We start from the raw sequence: 17,364 nt of genomic DNA, 5'->3' as shown, positions 1-17,364 counted from the left end.
TGTGAGGAGCACCCCCCCTTGCTCACTCGTGCCCTCCCACCGCACTTGTCCAGCCAGCCCAGCAGTACGTCCTGCTCACCCCCACGGCAGACAAGGGGACGGTCCTGCTCCAACGGCAGCAGCCACTTCCATCCCAGAAGTCCTGGTGCAAGAGGCCTCTTCCGCCTTCCCCAAAGAGGAGGGTCTCTTCTCTTCTCCTCTCCCTCCTCCCTTCCTGCTTGCTCACTGACACATGAAGGACAATGCTGCCTGGGGTGGGCTCCACTGCCTTCCAGCGCAAGACTTCACATGCACATTTGCTCCTGGAAGGAGACCGGCACAGCGCCCTCTCCCAACCTCCCCCAGCTGCTGGATCAACTCAAGGTAGCGTTGCCTTGGATTCCTGCCAGGCAGAGCCTCCCTCAAGTTGCACCAGCTGTTCACCTCCTCTCCCCCCAAAAAAACCCCAGCCAACACAGACGGGTTGGAACAGGGCAAACATCTGGGCCAACTGGAGAAAGGAGGGCAGGGTCAGAGAAGGAGCTACAACTGACTGCTCCTTCCGCCCAAGGCAGCCCCCACCCCAAATTCTCAAACTTTTCCTGCCAATGCTGCTCCCTCCCCACACATGGTACCACTTCCTTCACAGAATAGGGAAAACAATGGGAGCCGGGGGGGGCACATGATCAGTGGGTGACTGGGCTGGAGGTCTCCCTCCATAGCCATGCAAGAAGAACTGAGGCGGGGTGGGTGTGTAAAGTGCATCACACACACACACTTCCTGTGGCTGCTGAGGAAATCACTCCAAGGCAGCCACAGGAGGTGGGGCTTCCTGACAGGCTCCCCGGGGAGGAAACAGGGTTGAGGGCTGGGGGAGAAAGCAGAACTGCCCCCCTTCCTCTCAGGCCTCACCCTCCCATCATAGCCCAGCCTGACATCATCTGGAAAAACTCAGGCAGAGCTGGAGGGGTGGGTGTAGAACAATTGCCGGATCCAGAGAGGTGGGGACTGAGCCGGACAGGGGAACTGGTCTAAAACTGCCTTGGGAGGAGCCCACAGGGACGTCAGGGTCTGGTCCTCCCCCCCCATGTGCACAATCCTGATTTGCACCCCATAGGGAAAGGAGTCATTGTCTACCCCCCATACCCCCCTGCTGGTTCTGGCTGTCCCTCTCCACAACAGAGCATCCCCAACATTCGGAGCGTGGGAGGTGGAAACAGACCCTCTCTTCCAACCCCACTGGGGCAACAGGGCTGAAGTCCCGCCAGCTGCCCAACTCTGGAAAGTCAAAGGCTCCCCTGGGATAGCTGCTCTTCCTCTCCAAAGGCAGCTCTGCTTCTGTGGGGCTGAGGGTGTGCCCCACGATTGAAAGAAAAAGCCCCTAAGCACCCCCTGTGCCAAGCAATGACCCCACAACGTCCCACCCCACTTCCCCAGCTCCACACAGAACAACCTGCTACTCCAGTGCCTCCCCCACCCGCTCACCCTGCCCACAGTACCATGGGGCATTTGTGTTGCTGCGGGGGCATGTCCGGGAGGGCTGTTGCTGCTGTCACCACCAGGTTGGGAGGCCAGATGCTGTGCCAGGATTGTGGCCATCTTCTCAGAGGGATCCAATGCCTTTCGGCGCCGGAGCACCACCTGGAGCTCAGTCAACCTGAGAGGAAGTATACCAGGGTCAACAGCAGAGGCAGCAAATCACCCCGCTCCATGGGCCCCCAAGCTGACTAGATCTCCCCTTTGGCCTACAACCCAAGAGCCATCAGGAACAGCCGCCTTCACTGCTGAGGAAGGGAGTGGTCAACAGCTTTCCAGAGCCACCGGTAGAAGTGGCTGTCCCTGTCCATCAGCAGAGCCTCCCCCCCTCCATTTGTGTACATTATTAGTCATACTGAAATGTGACCAATCAAGGCACCATTCTGTCTCTTATTCTAGGTCTGGGATCATATCGAACACTTTTTGGAAGTGGAAGTATATCATAGCTAGTGGATGACATAATCTGCATGCTTGTTGACGCTGAGAAGGTGAGGCAGGACTTCCCTTTGCAGAAGCCATGCTGAGTCTACCTCAGCAAGGCTTATTCTTCTGTATGTTTACAGTTCTAGCATGCTTTCCAACAATTTAGCTGAGGCAGAAATTAGGCACAGGTCTAATAATAATTGGGTGTTAGAACAAATTAAACCAGAACTATCACTAGAAGCTAAAATGATGAAACTGAGGTTATCCTACTTTGGACACATCATGAGAAGACATGATTCATTAGAAAAGACAATAATGCTGGGAAAAACAGAAGGGAGCAGAAAAAGAGGAAGGCCAGATGAATTGATTCCATAAAGGAAGCCACAGACCTGAACTTACAAGATCTGACAAGGGTGGTTCACAACAGATGCTCTTGGAGGTCGCTGATTCATAGGGTCACCATAAGTCAAAATCGACTTGAAGGCATATAACAAAAACAACTAATTTCCTGGATCCCTTCCTCTCCCAGATTATTTCTTTTTTTTTAACCAATATTAGTTCCATTCCAAAGTAAAAAGTTACCAATGTTTTTATTGAAACAATCGATGAAAATGAGCATTCTTTTTTTAGTTCTTTAAGAACTCTCCGTGGAGTTCCTCTTTGTTTAATTTACCAATCAACTGCAAAGCCATCACCCCTCATTCCTGTAGCTCTTCAGTTGAACCTCCTCAAAATAACAGCTTAGAAAAGCTGAGAATTCCCATCATCACCTGCTGTGAAGTCCAAAGCAAGGAATTATTTCCTCTGCCTGCGGCCTGACTGTCCCTTCTCTAGCAATCTTTTCACTCCTTTGTCAGCTAATGGCCCCATAACAGCTCTGGCTGCCAAAGTCCTGCTTCTGATGGAGTGAGTCACGTTTTCCTTTTTTAATTTTCAATCTCTTTAGCATTCTTGGCTCATCAGAGTCACATTTGGATTCAATGGACTTTGCCCTCCTTTCATTGGGTAAGACTTCCAATTAGAAAAGGCCAAGAGGAACTCCAGTCTCCACTGGCTCTATTCAGCTGCACTGGTGCAAGCCCCAGAACCTCTCTGGCTCATTCACTGGGGGACCCCCAGGGTAGCCAGAACTGGCTGAAGGGTCCCCTCTGGGATTTCTGCAATGTGTGCAAAGAGGACAAGGGAAGAAAGTGTTCCACCAACCCAGCTGCCCACCATGCCAACTCACGTCAGAGGTTGCCAGCGGACTGCCATGGACTGCAGGGGCACCCTGTGGGGCTGTGCGGTCAGCGTGGAGGCGGGAGTGGAGTGCTCACAGTAGGGGCCCGTGAAGCCTGAGCGGCAGGTGCAGTGCTGGGGGGCTTTGCACTGGCCCCCATTTTGGCACTGAGGAATGCAGATGGCTGGGAAGAGGAGAGAGGCCAAGCAGGTCATCTGGCACCTTCCCTAAGGCGTCCTGACCCCACCCCACCCTCTTTCCCCAGTTAGCCATCCTATGGCTTAGGACAGATCCCAGGTGAAGGGCCTTCGGAGCTCAGTGGCAGAGCCTCCGCTTTGCATGCAGAAGGTCCCAGGTTCAGTCCAAGTGAGGCTGGAAAAGAGCCCTTCTGTGCCCAAGACCCTGGAGGGAGCCACAGCCAGCCACTGTGGACCAGGGCCAGCCGACGGGGCGCCCTCCAGGTGATGCTGGATTACAAATCCTATCCGCACATTGGCCAGCTGAGCCAATAGTCTGGGGCAATGATGGGCGCTTTAGTCCAGCAATGTCTGGAAGGCACCATGTGGGCAACCTCTGCTGAGCTAGATGGACCCCTGACTCAGAATGAGGCAATTCCTATGTTCCGGGGGAGGCACTCCTCGAGGGGTTGCTTCTTTGGACCACAGGGAAGCGAGCAAGCGATGCAGCAGCCGGAATTTCTTTATTGTTATTTGATTGCTATCCTGCCCTTCCTCCCAGCAGGAGCCCCGGGCGGCACCCACATGGCAAGGTCATGCCCACGGCCGTTTTCTGCCAGCTTCTCTGTGGGCAATTTAAGGTGGCCCTGAGGGGGAGATCCCGCCCGAGGAAACAGGAACGTGCCGGGCCCAGAAATAGCTTTACTCTTTCTATTGTATGTTGCTTTGGGGTCATTTTTATGACGAAAAGCAAGTAATGCATTTAATAAATAATAACTCAGAAGTCAGTGGGTCAAAACCTTCTTTGGGGAGGGCAGAGCTCAGTGGCACAGCCCCTGCTTTGCATGCAGAAGGCCCCAGTTCAATCCTCAATGGCATCTCCAGGCAGGGCTGCGAATATGCTCTGCCTGAAACCCTAGAGAGCCATTGCTGCCAGTCAGTGCAGACAAAACTGACCTATATGGACCGTTGGTCTGCCTTGGTACAAGGCAAAATCCTATGAACAGTGAATCCCTCCTCCCAGTCGGCTGGCTACATGCAGCTGCTGCCCCCTGCAGACCAACCGTGGAGCTGCAAGACACTTCAGAGCCAGCCTGTGGTAGGCCTCTGGGAATCACAGGCAGGTGGGGCAGGCCCTGCTGTCGCCCTCCAGTCCAGCTTTGGGGGTGATTCCCATTGGAGGCATCAGGTTGGCCACTGGGAGAACAGGCTACGCTGGACTAGAGGGGCCCCCTTGGCCTGATGTTCGTAGGGCAGATGGATGATACACTCCAGGGAGGAGCGGAGGGATGCTCTGCGACCTGCAGCCCCCTTGAGCTGGCCTGACCGGGAGCTGCAGGGTGCCCTCCCCTCACCACTGCCCAGGTCTGTTTCCAAAGCAGGTCCCTCCGGTCTCCCAGAGCGGCCAGCCAGAGATGCCCCGATGGTCACCGCCAGGCAGGACACGAGGGTAACGGCTTCCTCCCATTGTCCCCCCCCCCGCAGCACCTGATATTCAGGGGCATAGGACTGCTTCTGTACTCGGAGGTGCAACTTGGCCATGATGGCTACGAGCCAGCAATAGCTCCCCCCCCCCAGTGTCTAATCACCACTATGCCTGGTGGCTGCAAACTCCATAAGCTAAATTATGCACCATCAAAGGAAACAGGAAGCTCCACGGATTCCCAGAAGCCCCTGGACCGTGGCATTCATCTCTCTCACACACACACATGACACGCCCACATGGGCACGCCCACACAAAACCACTGGTGTGGCAAAGAGGCAGAAGCGAGGGTCCTGATTTGGTGTGGTGAAGGGAAGGTTTGGCAGGCAAGGCAAAGCAGACGCAGGATCAGGCCTGCCTCTTGGGTGAGGCGATCATGGCCCCTGACAGCAGGCTTCCCATCCCTCCTAATCTCCCAATACCTTTGGTGCAATTTCCAGTCTTGGGTGCAAGGGACCATCCAGGGCAACAGACCTCCCCACAGACGTTGGGCCTGGAAGAGAAATGGGGTTCAGGGGATGTGAACGGAGCCAGGAGGCTGATCCCATCCCTGCCAGGCAGAGGAAGTTGGGCAGGGGGCGGGTGGGTGTGAGTGTGGGCAAAGACCTCAACTGCCTGGGGGCAGCTAGCCAAGCCTCCTGGCTCACCACCCTAAAACGGAAGAGTAGCCTGGGGGGAATAAATGGGAGGTGTTGGCAGAAGAGAGAGGCAAGGGGGCTGCTTCCTCGTACTTCCGGTGTCACCACGGGACAAGCACATCACCAGACATGCAGGGAGTGACCGATGGCAAAGTGGGTGAACTGCCATGCAAAGAAGGCCTGAACCCTCCCAGGTTCTGCTTCCTTGGGTGACCCCGCTGGGTTTTAGCACTGTGACAGAATGGGGGACAACTCCTCTCTGGCCACATTCTCTGCACATGTTCAGAAGCCCTTTTCTTCCCAAGACCATGAAGTTCCCCTGCTGCCGCACATCCCCACAGCATCCAGACTCCCCTTCCCTCCCCGCTAATTCCTGACATTCTTGTCCTGACCGGGACTCAAGTTACTAAGTGGATTTGCAGGAGGAGATTTTCCCTGGGTCTCCACCAAGAAGAGGCTGCAGACTAGAGTGCGGGGGTTGAGAGCTCTGAGCCCCACAGGAGTAGAGAGGGCCCCTTTCCACGGCCTTCTCTCAGCGCTGAAGAAGGGTTGCAGCACGTGTCTCTGCCTGGGTTTGGCAACGGGCGGACAGGTGGGCAGCGGGAGACAGACATGGCCACCTCGCTCTGAGTACCTTTGGGACAGAGGGGGAACATCCATACACTCCCTCCAATGCCCCCCTCTGGGCACCCACCCCAAAACAGCCTTGGTCCCACAGCTGACCTGCACCACCCAAGTGGGGGATAGGGCTCAGCCACAGACCAGGAAGAGCAGAACATTAAAAATACCTCTGAGCATGTGCAAACAGCCTTTCCCTCATGTCTGAGGTGGCCTTTCGCAGGGACAACAAGATGAATTGCAACCTCCACCTGGCAACAGCCTGAAACACCTTCCTGCTCTGGGAAAGCACTGCTGCCAGTCAGTGCCACCAGAGGCCCAGGCAAGGGCTGCCAGTCAGTGCCACCGGAGGCCCAGGCAAGGGCTGCCACCCACTGTCACCAGACAGGGCAGAGCTCGTGGAAAGAGCAGTGCCGCAGTGGGGGGGAGGGACACTTTGGAGCAAGCTAGCCCCTCCCCCCTCTGTTGGGAAGTGCAGAACAGGGGGCGGGGGAAGGGGGCGAGTGAAGCAGCACCACTGTGGATGTTGGCAAGAAAGGGCTGGGATCTGGTCCCTGTCGAGCTGGGCCCCCAGGAGGCGGCCTGGTTCCAGATTCACATCCCCCATCTGGAATAAGGGAGCAGCAGCGACCCACCTCACAAGATCGTTGTGAGAGCCAGCACGGGACCGCTGGCTGTGCAAGTGGCGCTCCAGCCCAGCGCTGACATTTCCAGATGGGGCCTCCAGCCCCTACTGGCCCCTGCCGGAGCCAGAGCCCCGCCGGCAGGGCTCTGATGAGAAGACCAGGCACCACTCGCAGGCTGGCTGGCTGGCCGGCTCGGGGACTGCGGCGAGATAGGCTCCTGCAGGGGACAGTGCCACGGGGCAGCCCGTCTCTGCCTCTCCAGGGGGCAGCTGAGCTGGGCAACCGAGTCCCAGAGGCAACGCCGGTCCGCGCCGTCCGTGCCCAGAGCCGGTTCCAGTTGTTCAGCGTGGCAGGGGACTAGAGCAGCCGTCTGCGCGCAGGGCCCAGCCGGATCCCTTCACGGGCACCCCCTGGGCCAGCTCCCCAGTCTCGTCGGGAAAGGAAGAGGAGCCTGCGGGTGGGGGCGGGTCCCTTCCTTACCTGGCCGCTTTAGGGGCCCGGCCCGCCTGGCTCTTCCTGCGCCTCTCCTGGGCGGGGGGGCCGCTGGAGGGCGGGGGGGCCGCCGGACGGCGCGGCCCTCGGGCGTCCAGCGCCGGCAGGAGGAGGAGGAGGAGCAGCAGCAGCAGCAGGCAGAGCGCGCCCAGAGCCGGTGGCCGCATCCTGCCGTCGACGGAGCCGAGGGGCGCCGAAAAGAGGCAGCGGAGCTGGGCTCTACACCACTGACCGCCAATGGGCGCCCAGCCCGGCTCGCCTTCCCCTCCGGCCTCGCAGCCAATAGCCAGCCAACCGGCCGCCGGACGGGGAGGGGCTCCGGCCGCAGCGCAGGTGCCTTCGGGGCGGGCTGCCTTCGGGACGGGGGCGCATCTGTGTCAGTACCCTCGTCCCCAAGACCGCGGGCGCGCCTTCCTCGGTCCCAGATCCAGCGACGCCAGCTTTTGCAGGACGGCAGACGCAGGAACTCGGCTAGGAAGCCTGAGCTGGAAGCCAAATCTCCCCTGCACGGCGTCGGGGTTTCTCTCTGGCTCTGCCTCCTTCTGCATAGGGGGATACGGATACTGGCCCACCCTGGCGGTTTCTGGTAAGGGTTGCTGAGGAAGGAGGTGCACCTGGAGTGTAAAAGCCAAGCAGGACTCCAGAAGGTTAGAAGAGCCCTGTAGCTGGATCAGGCCAAAAGGGCCCATCTAGTCCAGCCTCCTTTCTCATAGTGGCCAACCAGGTGCCCCCATGAGAAACCCTCAAGCAGGACCTGAGCCGAGAGCTGCACTCTCCGCCCGACAGTTCCCAGCAACTGATATTCAGAGGCACGCCACAGTTCTGCCCACAGACATCATTGCTTGTGGGCACTGACAGCCTTATCTTCCATGAATTTGTTTAATCATCTTTTAACGCCATCCAAGTTGGCCGCCATCACTGGCTCTTGCGGGAGCAAACTCCATAATTTAACTGCTTGCTGTGTGAAGATGTCCTTTCTTTTGTCTGACCTGAATCTTCCAGCATTCAGCTTCACTGGATGTCCACAAGTTCTCCTATCGTGAGAGAGGGAGGAAAACTTGTGGCTATCCACTTTTATACACTTCTACCATGTCTCCTCTGACTCACCTTTTGTCTAAACTAAAAGGCTCCAAAAGCTGCAACCTTTCCTCACAGGGGAGTCGCTCCATCCCTTTGATCATTCAGGATGCCCTTTGCTGAACCTTTTCTAAATCTACAATAACCTTTCTGAGGTGAGGTGACCAGATCTATACAGAACATTCGAATTGTGGCCGCACCATAGCTCCTTATAATGGCATTATGCTGTCGGCAGTTTTGTTTTCAGTACCTTTCCTAATGATCTCTAGCATGGAATTTGCCTTTTTCCACAGCCAACACACGCTAGGTTGACATCTTCACTGAGCTATCCGAAGGACCTCAAGGTCTCACCCCCAGTCAGTCACTGCCAGCTCTGACCCCTTGAGCATATATGTGAATTTTTCTGTTGTTGCTGTTCCAACATGCATCACTTTGTATTTATTTACATTGAATAGCGTTTGCCATTTTACTGCCTATTCACTTGGTTTGGAGAGGTCCTTTTGGAGCTCTCTGCAATCCCTTTTTGTTTAACAACCCTGAACTATGTAGTATCATCCGCAAACTTGGCCCCCTCACTGCTCACCCCTAACTCTAGGTTCTTGGTGAACACGTTAAAAAGCACAGGAGACCCCAATACCGATCCTTGGGGGACCCCACTTTCCTTGTCCCTCTGGTGGTCCTTATTCTCTGCTTTCTGGTCTGTGCACTTTACACTTGCTTACATTAAACTGCCATTTTGTCCCCCATTTGCACAGCTGGGGGCTCTTTAGAGCAGCTGGGATTTTGCTGTTCTTAAACACTTGGTGCTGCCTATAGACATTGCCACCTCCCTGCCCACGCCTGCTCCGGACCATTTATGGCAGCCCCAGTCCCGGTGCCAATCCTTGGAGGCCCTTTCATTGTGAGGCCCATCAGCAGAAAGAACCAAGTTTGGAGAGATGGACAGACTGGTTTGTCTTTAGGCTGCAGTCCTGAGTCTCTGGAAGATCGTGAGGCAGGCAGTGCAGGGCTGTTCTTTCTGGCTGCTTGTAACCCGTCTCAGTCCAGCAGTGCTGACCATGGTGAGACCACTTGACCATCTTTTGAAACAATCACACTTGATTCCCAGGATCCGTCCAGTCACTTCTCCTCATCCTTCATTGCCACAAACACAGTCTCTGTATTCCCATCACTTCACTGCTTGTAGTTTTTGTGCATGCACCACCTGAGCCAGACGGTAGAAAAGTCTCAACAGCAACCTGTAGGTTCCCTTTGTTGAACCCCAGTTGACATTCCTTGATACGTGAATGGAATTTATAGCAAGATGTGCAACTAAAAGGTTTATATATTGCACATGTATAGTGTCAAATGCCCCTTGGGTTGCTGCTGCCTGTCTCTGGGAACCAGTGCATTTGAGGCAGTCTGCAGGCCTCACTCATTTGCCCGTGGACATGTAATCCTGCCATTTCAGCAGCAGTGGCTCACCACCATGCCAGGAAGCTGCATGTCCTGGGTGATTAGGGTGCTTGTCCCTCTCTCCTGATTCCAGACCATGTTGGCTGCTCCCACCTCTGAATGGGAAATGTCTGCAGACACTGGGACTTGTAGTTCTGAGGAGACCATGTTGCACAGGGAGGGAGAGGCACACTCCCCGCCACCTCTCAAAGGACAACCCCTAACGTTTACTGGGCCAACCCTCCCTCGGCTAGCTGCTTATTCCGTTCTAATACTGCTTTTGATCAGAGGTCTTGTGAGATCTGGACACCCCCCAGTAGTTCCAGGTAAGGACATTTGCATTAGCATCCTAAAGCAGGGGTCCCCAAACCTTTTCTGCCACAGACGACTTGAAAATTGCTAAGGGTCTCAGTAGACCACTTAATTATTTTTCTGCCTCTTGTAGCCATTATAATGCACTGTGTTAGGTGCTCTATGAATTGTATTTCTGTTGCTGCTTTTGTTTCTCAACTTGCATTTTACTGTGTAACAATTTGCATTCCAGAGAATTCAAACTGTAATACTATAAAAATTAAAAGCAATAAAATAAATAGTAATATTTAACATAGACATGCTGCAGACCACCTGCATGAAGCTCCTGGGCCACAGTGTGTGAACCCGCCTCCTCCTCAAGCTTAATCTCTTCAGTCCTTTTGCTGAAGGACTCACAGTCCACCCTAGCCTACTCACCTAGGACCATTTCTCTCCCCCCCCCGCCCCATGTGAAATGTTGCAATAGTTTCATCTTTGCTTCTGGTTTTCCTCCTTATCTCTAATCAACAATATTTGCCTATTTTTGAGGTGCTTTTGCTTTGAATTGCTTTTTGCTTGCACTGGCTCTCAGGACAAGAGCTCCACCCCACCCCCCTTGATGGATGAATATGATATTCTACAGATTTACACATTTCCTATCATGTATATGGTATCATATACCATCGGTTGGTATTTAACATTATATAAGCCTTTCTGCATTGAGGTGTTTGCAAGGAACCCCTGCATGCCTGTCATGGAATGCCTGTGTTGCAGAGGATTCTGGGATACCATGAGGTGAGGGCATAAGAGGGAATGAAGCTGTTGCAGCTGGGCTGCCTTGAGCTTGGCATGGCCTGCTTTCTTCTTTTGACAACATTCCCCGTGGCAGCTGGTGCACTTTAGTGTCTAAAGCTGGAGTGCAGGCTCAGAATCTCTTAACACAGTTTAGTTACAGTATTGCAACTCCATGCTAAATGATACTGAGTCTGCCCTCTTGTTTCAGGCATCTGATGACCTTCAGGGCTGGCGCAAACCCAGGCCCACCCAGGCCAGCAGCCTTTGTAGAGACCTAGCTGGTCCTGATTGTGCCAACAGGGGTCAGCAAGTGGTCCACCAGCAAGGAGTTCTTTGGAACACTGCTTGAAACAGAGCCCCAAGAAAGAACAACAGTGGTCACCAGTAGCTGCAATGATGTTTCCAGGGAGCTGTCAGGAGCAGAAGTGAAATCCTGAGGGGTAGGGTGGGTTGATCCAGTTGGGAGACGACACTTTGGGATGCTCCTTTGAGTTTGAAAAAAAAACCTCCCTGCAGGGAGGAAAGTTCAACAACAGGAACTTCTTCGTAATGCAAAAACAACATGCGCATGTGCATGCATGCAGACATAGAACCAGTGCAGGCCACCCTGCTGCCTCATTCTGTTAAATGCATAGCCCAGCCATCATGGATCCAGAAGTCTCCCAGGACAGGACTGCAGAATCTGATCAGGCTGCCCCCTCTTAAGAGGGCAGCAGGACACCCTCATGGATTCCTCTTCTTGGGTGCCTCCTTTTCTTTCTTGGCGGCAATTCAGAAGGCAAATTCCCAGGGTGGGGTGCTTGCTATGAAGACAATTATGAAGCAAGGGACAGAGGCAGCTCAGCCAGAGAGGTGTACACAGGCCTAGCACAACCCCCCAACCTTTTGATGGACCAAGGGCCCCCCAGCTGCTGCTGATAAAACACAGACATCCAACTGCTTTATGTCCATAAATATTTCCTTGTGATTATTTCAAACTCGGTTGCATATAAAATTTCACAATTACAACATGGTTTGTTAGAAAAGCACAACCTCCCCCCCCCCGCCACTTGGATCGGTGCTGGAGTCCAGAGTTGGCCCCCCCTTTAATGTTGCTCTGGCACAGAGATGAAGACCCCACAAGTTGGGGCCCAGCAGAAGATTCACTTTGGAAGAAGGGGGGGGGCTCGGCTCATAGTGTTGTAGTTTTAAAAAAGAAAAGTTTCCCGGCTTGGACATCTTCCAAAATTCTAGGCTTTTAACCACCCCGGGTGCACCTGCAGGGAGTGAGGAAGCTCCAGTGGAAGGGCACATTCCATGAGGAGAGGAAAGTCCCTGCAGAGTTTTGTACTGACTGGGGCAATTTCTGTACTAGCCCTCCCCTGAGAATCCAAGTGGGTGAGGTGCTATGGCCAAGGCTGAATTATTGGCAGATCCCACCCCATGCTCTCAAGTTTGCCAGAAAAAAGGAGACATTTGGCAAGGAAATAAATCCCAGAGTGGGGTCTTCTCTCCCCCCCCCCCCCGAGCTTCCTTTCTTTTGGCAGTTGCTGGCATTCTTTCTCAACTCTGGTCCGGCTCCCTGGAGCAAGGACTTGCACACAATTTGGACTCTGCTCCTCAAAGATTTCCACTTGTCCTATGGGACCCAAGGCCCTTTGGGTAAAGCACTTTGAATTAAGGGGCCTGACTGAGTCTCTCCCCCCCCCCGTCCTGCTCCGGAATCTACTCTGAATGGAGTCACATTGCATCCCCCCAGGGGAGCTGGGTGTTAAGGCTGGGGTGCATGAGGAAGCTTCTTCCAGAGAGAGCCCCACCCCCACCCCCAATTGTATCATGGGTCATTTTGGCAGGAGAAGAATTCTAAGGAAGCTCCACAGGATGCCTTCGGCCTATAGGGATGGCTTAGCAAGGGGGCACATCAGGTGCCAGGATGCAACCTTGGGAGTGGTGCTGGCCGTTGAAGAGCCTGCCTCTGATGGCTACAGGTGGAAGGGGCTGGTGTCACATTTGTGGAGGGCAGGGAAAAAGTGCTGGATGGAAGGAAGAAGCCCCCCCCCCAGCTTCAGCCTCTGTGGCAGTGGGTAGCTTCCAGGGCAGAGGGGGAGAGGTTCTTGTTGTGCTTCTTGGAGTTTACAGGTGACAGGCTTTGGGGGCACAGCAGCCAGACAGTCAAGCCTCCCCCTCACTCAGTGTCTTCTTCTGAGGGTAGAGGGGCAGGAGAACAGAGCACCCCTCCAGCAGTTGGCACTGGTGGGCCATCTGCCTTGGAGATGTAAAACAACTGGCAGCCTGGCAAGAGTCCACAGAGCCTTACGCAGAGCTGGCATCGCCCAATTCCACCAGGCAGCCACAATCCCAGTAGCGTTTGTTAGCTGCAAAGCCAAGTCTTGCCAGCAAGGTCCTGAAAGTGGCAAAGCCAGGTGGACAGACACAGAGCCCCTCCTGGGCCCACTGGGCAGAGATCCACACCAGCTTGGGTGCTTCTGGTACCCAAGCCCATGCAGTATCCATCTCTCCCTGTTCCAGATGGCACACCCAGCGCAAGTGTCCTCCTGTTCCTACTGCAGAGCAGGACCCTGGGGCTAAATGGTGGTGTAAATGTAGACAAAGATAATGACCAGAAGATTCAGGATGGTGCCGACAATGCCCAGCATGGCAAGGACCCTCTCCTCGCGGTCTTCTTTGGACTCCCGTGGGAGTCTGGGACTGGGGCCCTCACCTGCCCCCGCAACACCACCAGGCACCATCCTCACGTTCAGCTTCTCCACCCGCAGCTTCAGGTCAACCTGCTGAATGGAAAGGAGAAGATGGAAGGCTCAGTTAGGTGGAAAACAGGAAGCGGAGGACAAGGCAGCAACGCCTCCATGCTGCTGCTGCGTGAGGAGTGGCGGCGCTTTAATCACAAATCTAAAAAGCTCCATGCAGTTTAGATTACACCTTCCTTCAGCAGCACTAGAAAATAACAAAACATAATTCAAATTACTCTACAAAATTATTCACAGACTCAATAAATAATGTCCACAATCACAAAAATAAATAAAAAAACAAAATTCAGGCTGAACCTTTGCTCCAAATGAGGATAGCCTGTTGTTATGAACTGTTGCATGGAGGAGCACAACCTCCCCTCAGAGCTCTCCTTATGCCAGGGCCTGGGAGCCCTTGGGCCGCCAGATGCTGCTGGACTCCAGCTCACATCAGTCCCAGCCATGACCACCAATTGGGGACGGCTGTGGCTCAGTGGCGGAGCCCCTGTTGTGCATGCAGACGGTCAGGCTCCGTCCCCGATGGCATCTCCAGGCAAGGCTGGGAGAGACTCCTGCCTGAAGCCCTGGAGAGCGGCTGCCAGCCAGTGTAGACAATACTGAGCTAGATGGACCAACCATCCGACATGGCATAAGGCAGCCTCTTCTCTTCCTGAGGGTCAGGGACAATGGAAGTTGTAACTGAGCACCTTCTGGGGGACCACAGGAGGTCCCTACCCTGCCGCATGCATTTGTAGCCAGGCTGTGTGGCCATTTCAGAGGCTGAAGAGGCTGCTCTGGAACACAGAATGGCATCTGGAACCCAAACCAAACATCTGGCGGAAGGATCTTTGGGGGGAGGGGAGAGGGAATGCAGTTCAGTTGAAATGGATCTGGAGTAGAGTCCCCAGGATCCTTCCCAAGAAGCTCCAACAGCCAAATTGACTTCAGATCAGTGTCCAACCAGTTTGGAGGTGGGCTCCACCTTTCTGCCTTGCAGCCCCTTATGCCCAACCCCCCCTCCCAGAACGGCTTTGTGAGGCCCCCTCTCATCCATTCCCGAAACAATCCCTCCTTGATGCCCACAGGAAGACTTTGGCATGACCCCTCATCCCACTGCCTGCAGCAATGGGTATGGTCACACCCCCTCCCCCTGCCTGGCCCTGGCCCCTTTCCCTTCCCTTCTGTCAGCCCTTTGAGGGGCTTTGTAAAATGCCATGCACCACTGATGGGCTTACGATGGTGTCAGCCCTGTATGGGAGGGGGGATCTACCCTTTCACCACCATTGGGATAAGGAAGCATTTAAGTGCTTGCTACTCAAGCGCCACAACCCTCCTCCTCCTCCTCCTCCTCATTCCATGGTGCAGAAACCATTTTTCCAGATGGGGGAAAGCTGCCCTGCCTCACATGGAGTCTCTGTTCTTATCTCTGGCCAGTTGCACCTCCACTGGTTCAGGCACCAGATGGAATTCCACTTCAGAGGCTTGACACTGACGACACTGAGAGTTTGCTTTCGCAAATCGGCCAAGCTAGGTAACTGCAAGCCACTCTCCAGAGAGAGGTGTTCTGGCTGTCCTCTTTTTCTCAACAACAAGTGTAAAGTGCATAATTAGCATTAGATGCTGCATGAGTCCTGGGATTGGCTCAAAGACCAGAACAGGGACCCAGCCTTGGGTACGGCCTTTGTGGGAGGGGCTTCTGGACTGGGCTTGAAGGTGAAATGTGAGGTGTTGGGCTACGTGACCATTGTCTTGATGTTCCTTTTGGCATCTTAAGCTTGCTTCCAAAATAAAGACCTTTCAATAATGTAACGTATTGGCCTTGAACAAACATCACCACCTTGCCTGAACACCTGAGCATTCTGCCTGGGACACTTCTCACTTCCCCCTTTGCCACTGGTGGACCATCTGGAGGGCTGTAGCAAGGAGAAGCTGTGCGGAGCCCAAGAAGAGGGTGAGGCGCAAGGCTAGCCACTGCCCTGCCTGGTTTCACCATTTGCAAAGAGGGCCGAGGGGGGGGGCTGCTCAGCCTAGCCCAGCTAAGGAGCCAACAGGCTCAGGCTTCTTTCTCCTCTCTGTGCCATTTACCTGCTCCAGGAAAACCTGAACCTGGACAGGAGCAGCAGCAGCAGCAACGCTTTCTCTGGGACTGCAGCTTGCGTCGGGGGGGAGCAGCCAAGTGGGTGGGTGGGCTGGGACCTTCCTAGGCTCCCTGTCTGGCCCTCGCGACTCTGCCCCCCTCCTTCCCTGCTTCGCACCTGCCTTGGGGGCCCTTGCATGGCTGGAGTGCATCCTTGAACTCCGGTCATGCTTCTTCCTTGCAGGGTCAAAGGTGACATTGGGCCTCTGTCTGAAGAGCAGTTGCTGGGGCAGTCAAGACTTTCCTCTTCTCCCAGACATTTTAGCATGTGTTTTTTAAATTGATTTTTTTTAAATGTGTTTTTAAATTTGTATATTTGTTTTTAATGTTTTAGTTTGCTGTAAACTGCCCAGAGAGCTTCGGTTATGGGGCGGTATATAAATGCGATAAAATAAATAATAATAAATAAATTGCTCCTGCACGTGGGCTTTCCCCAGGCATCTGGGTTGGCCACTGGGAAGACAGAGTGCTGAACTAGAGGGACCCTGTCCCCCTTTGGCCTCATTCAGCAGTCAGGCGCTTCTGATTATACAGCCGCAAGAGTGGCTGTATACTATAGCCAGCATGGATTTTTCAAATTCACAATACTAAATTGAAAATACCCCATGCCATTCTGATGCTTCCCATAAACTCATTTCAAAACAAAACCTTACAAAATGTATAGTCTGAACTCAGAAACGTTTGCTTAACAACCCTCTTAAGTTTTCATAGTGATACCCAAAATGCTCAAAGAGAATCAAGAGTTCAAAATGTAAAACAAAAGAAAAAAATCCAGACCTCTGTTGGACTTTTTTCTGTCAGCGGTCTCATAATTTATCAAAATTAATTAAAAACCAGCCATGCTCACAGTAATCTTATTACTGACCTTGCCCCATACTCTGACCTTCACCATCTGCAGTTTAAAAGTTATTAAAATGCCTGGCTGATTTTTAATTAATTTAAGAAATTTAACATTGGAGTCTATTGTAACGTCTGGCATGCTCAGTAAGAAACAACTGTCAGTGTTCTAAAAGCCAGACTCACAGCTGCTGGGCTTGGCTAATCAGGGGGCCACACCCAGGCCAGGCCTTTATTTCACTTTAGAATAGGCATGGCTTCCCCCAAAGAATCCTGGGAAATGGAGTTTGTGAATGGTGCTAAGAATTATTATTTATTTATTATTATTTATTTGATTTATATCCCACACTTCCTCCAAGCAGGAGTCCAGGGCGGCAAACAAAAGCACTAAAAACACTTTAAAATAGCATAAAAACAGACTTTAAAATACATTAAAACAAAACATCTTTGAAGACATCTTAAAAAAAGAGAAAAAAGGTTAAAAATGTATTTAAAAAAGGTTTACAAACATATTAAAAAGCAATTCCAACACAGACGCAGACTGGGATAAGGTCTCCACTTAAAAGGCTTGCTGAAAGAGGAAGGATTTCAATAGGCGCCAAAAAGATAGCAGAGATGGCTCCTGTCTAATATTTAAGGGGAGGGAATTCCAAAGGGTAGGTGCCACCACACTAAAGGTCCGTTTCCTATTTTGTGCTGAATGGGCTTCCTGATAAGATAGTATCTGCAGGGGGCCCTCACCTGCAGAGGGCAGTGATCGACTGGGTATACAAGGGGTAAGACGGTCTTTCAGGTATCCTGGTCCCAATCTGTATAGGACTTTGTACACCAAAACTAGAATCTTGAACTTGGCCCGGTAGCAAATGGGCAGCCAGTG

At 53.2% G+C, this 17,364-nt stretch overlaps 1 protein-coding gene across 5 annotated transcripts in view; it reads right to left on the bottom strand.

The window, feature by feature from the left end:
- The window catches only part of LTBP4 (latent transforming growth factor beta binding protein 4), a 39,922-nt gene extending 32,490 nt beyond the window's left edge, over window positions 1–7,432 (bottom strand). For 2 of the 5 annotated variants that reach the window (XM_061597708.1, XM_061597710.1), the window contains exons 1-4: window positions 7,179–7,430; window positions 5,239–5,309; window positions 3,167–3,341; window positions 1,479–1,636 (exon numbers count right to left, since the gene is read on the bottom strand). In XM_061597708.1, the coding sequence (XP_061453692.1) occupies window positions 1,479–1,636; window positions 3,167–3,341; window positions 5,239–5,309; window positions 7,179–7,357 (583 nt within the window). In that variant the 5' untranslated portion in view covers window positions 7,358–7,430. Of the gene's footprint in view, window positions 1–1,478; window positions 1,637–3,166; window positions 3,342–5,238; window positions 5,310–7,178 lie in introns of all 5 variants that reach the window. The other 3 variants (XM_061597713.1, XM_061597709.1, XM_061597712.1) reach the window with 3 other exon arrangements.
- Window positions 7,433–17,364: the final 9,932 nt, after the last annotated feature.

This window comes from Rhineura floridana, chromosome 15 (genome assembly GCF_030035675.1).
Source record: "Rhineura floridana isolate rRhiFlo1 chromosome 15, rRhiFlo1.hap2, whole genome shotgun sequence".
Lineage (NCBI taxonomy): Eukaryota > Metazoa > Chordata > Lepidosauria > Squamata > Rhineuridae > Rhineura > Rhineura floridana.
Note: the sequence above shows the minus strand (reverse complement) of the source record. Positions and strands in the feature narration are given on the sequence as shown.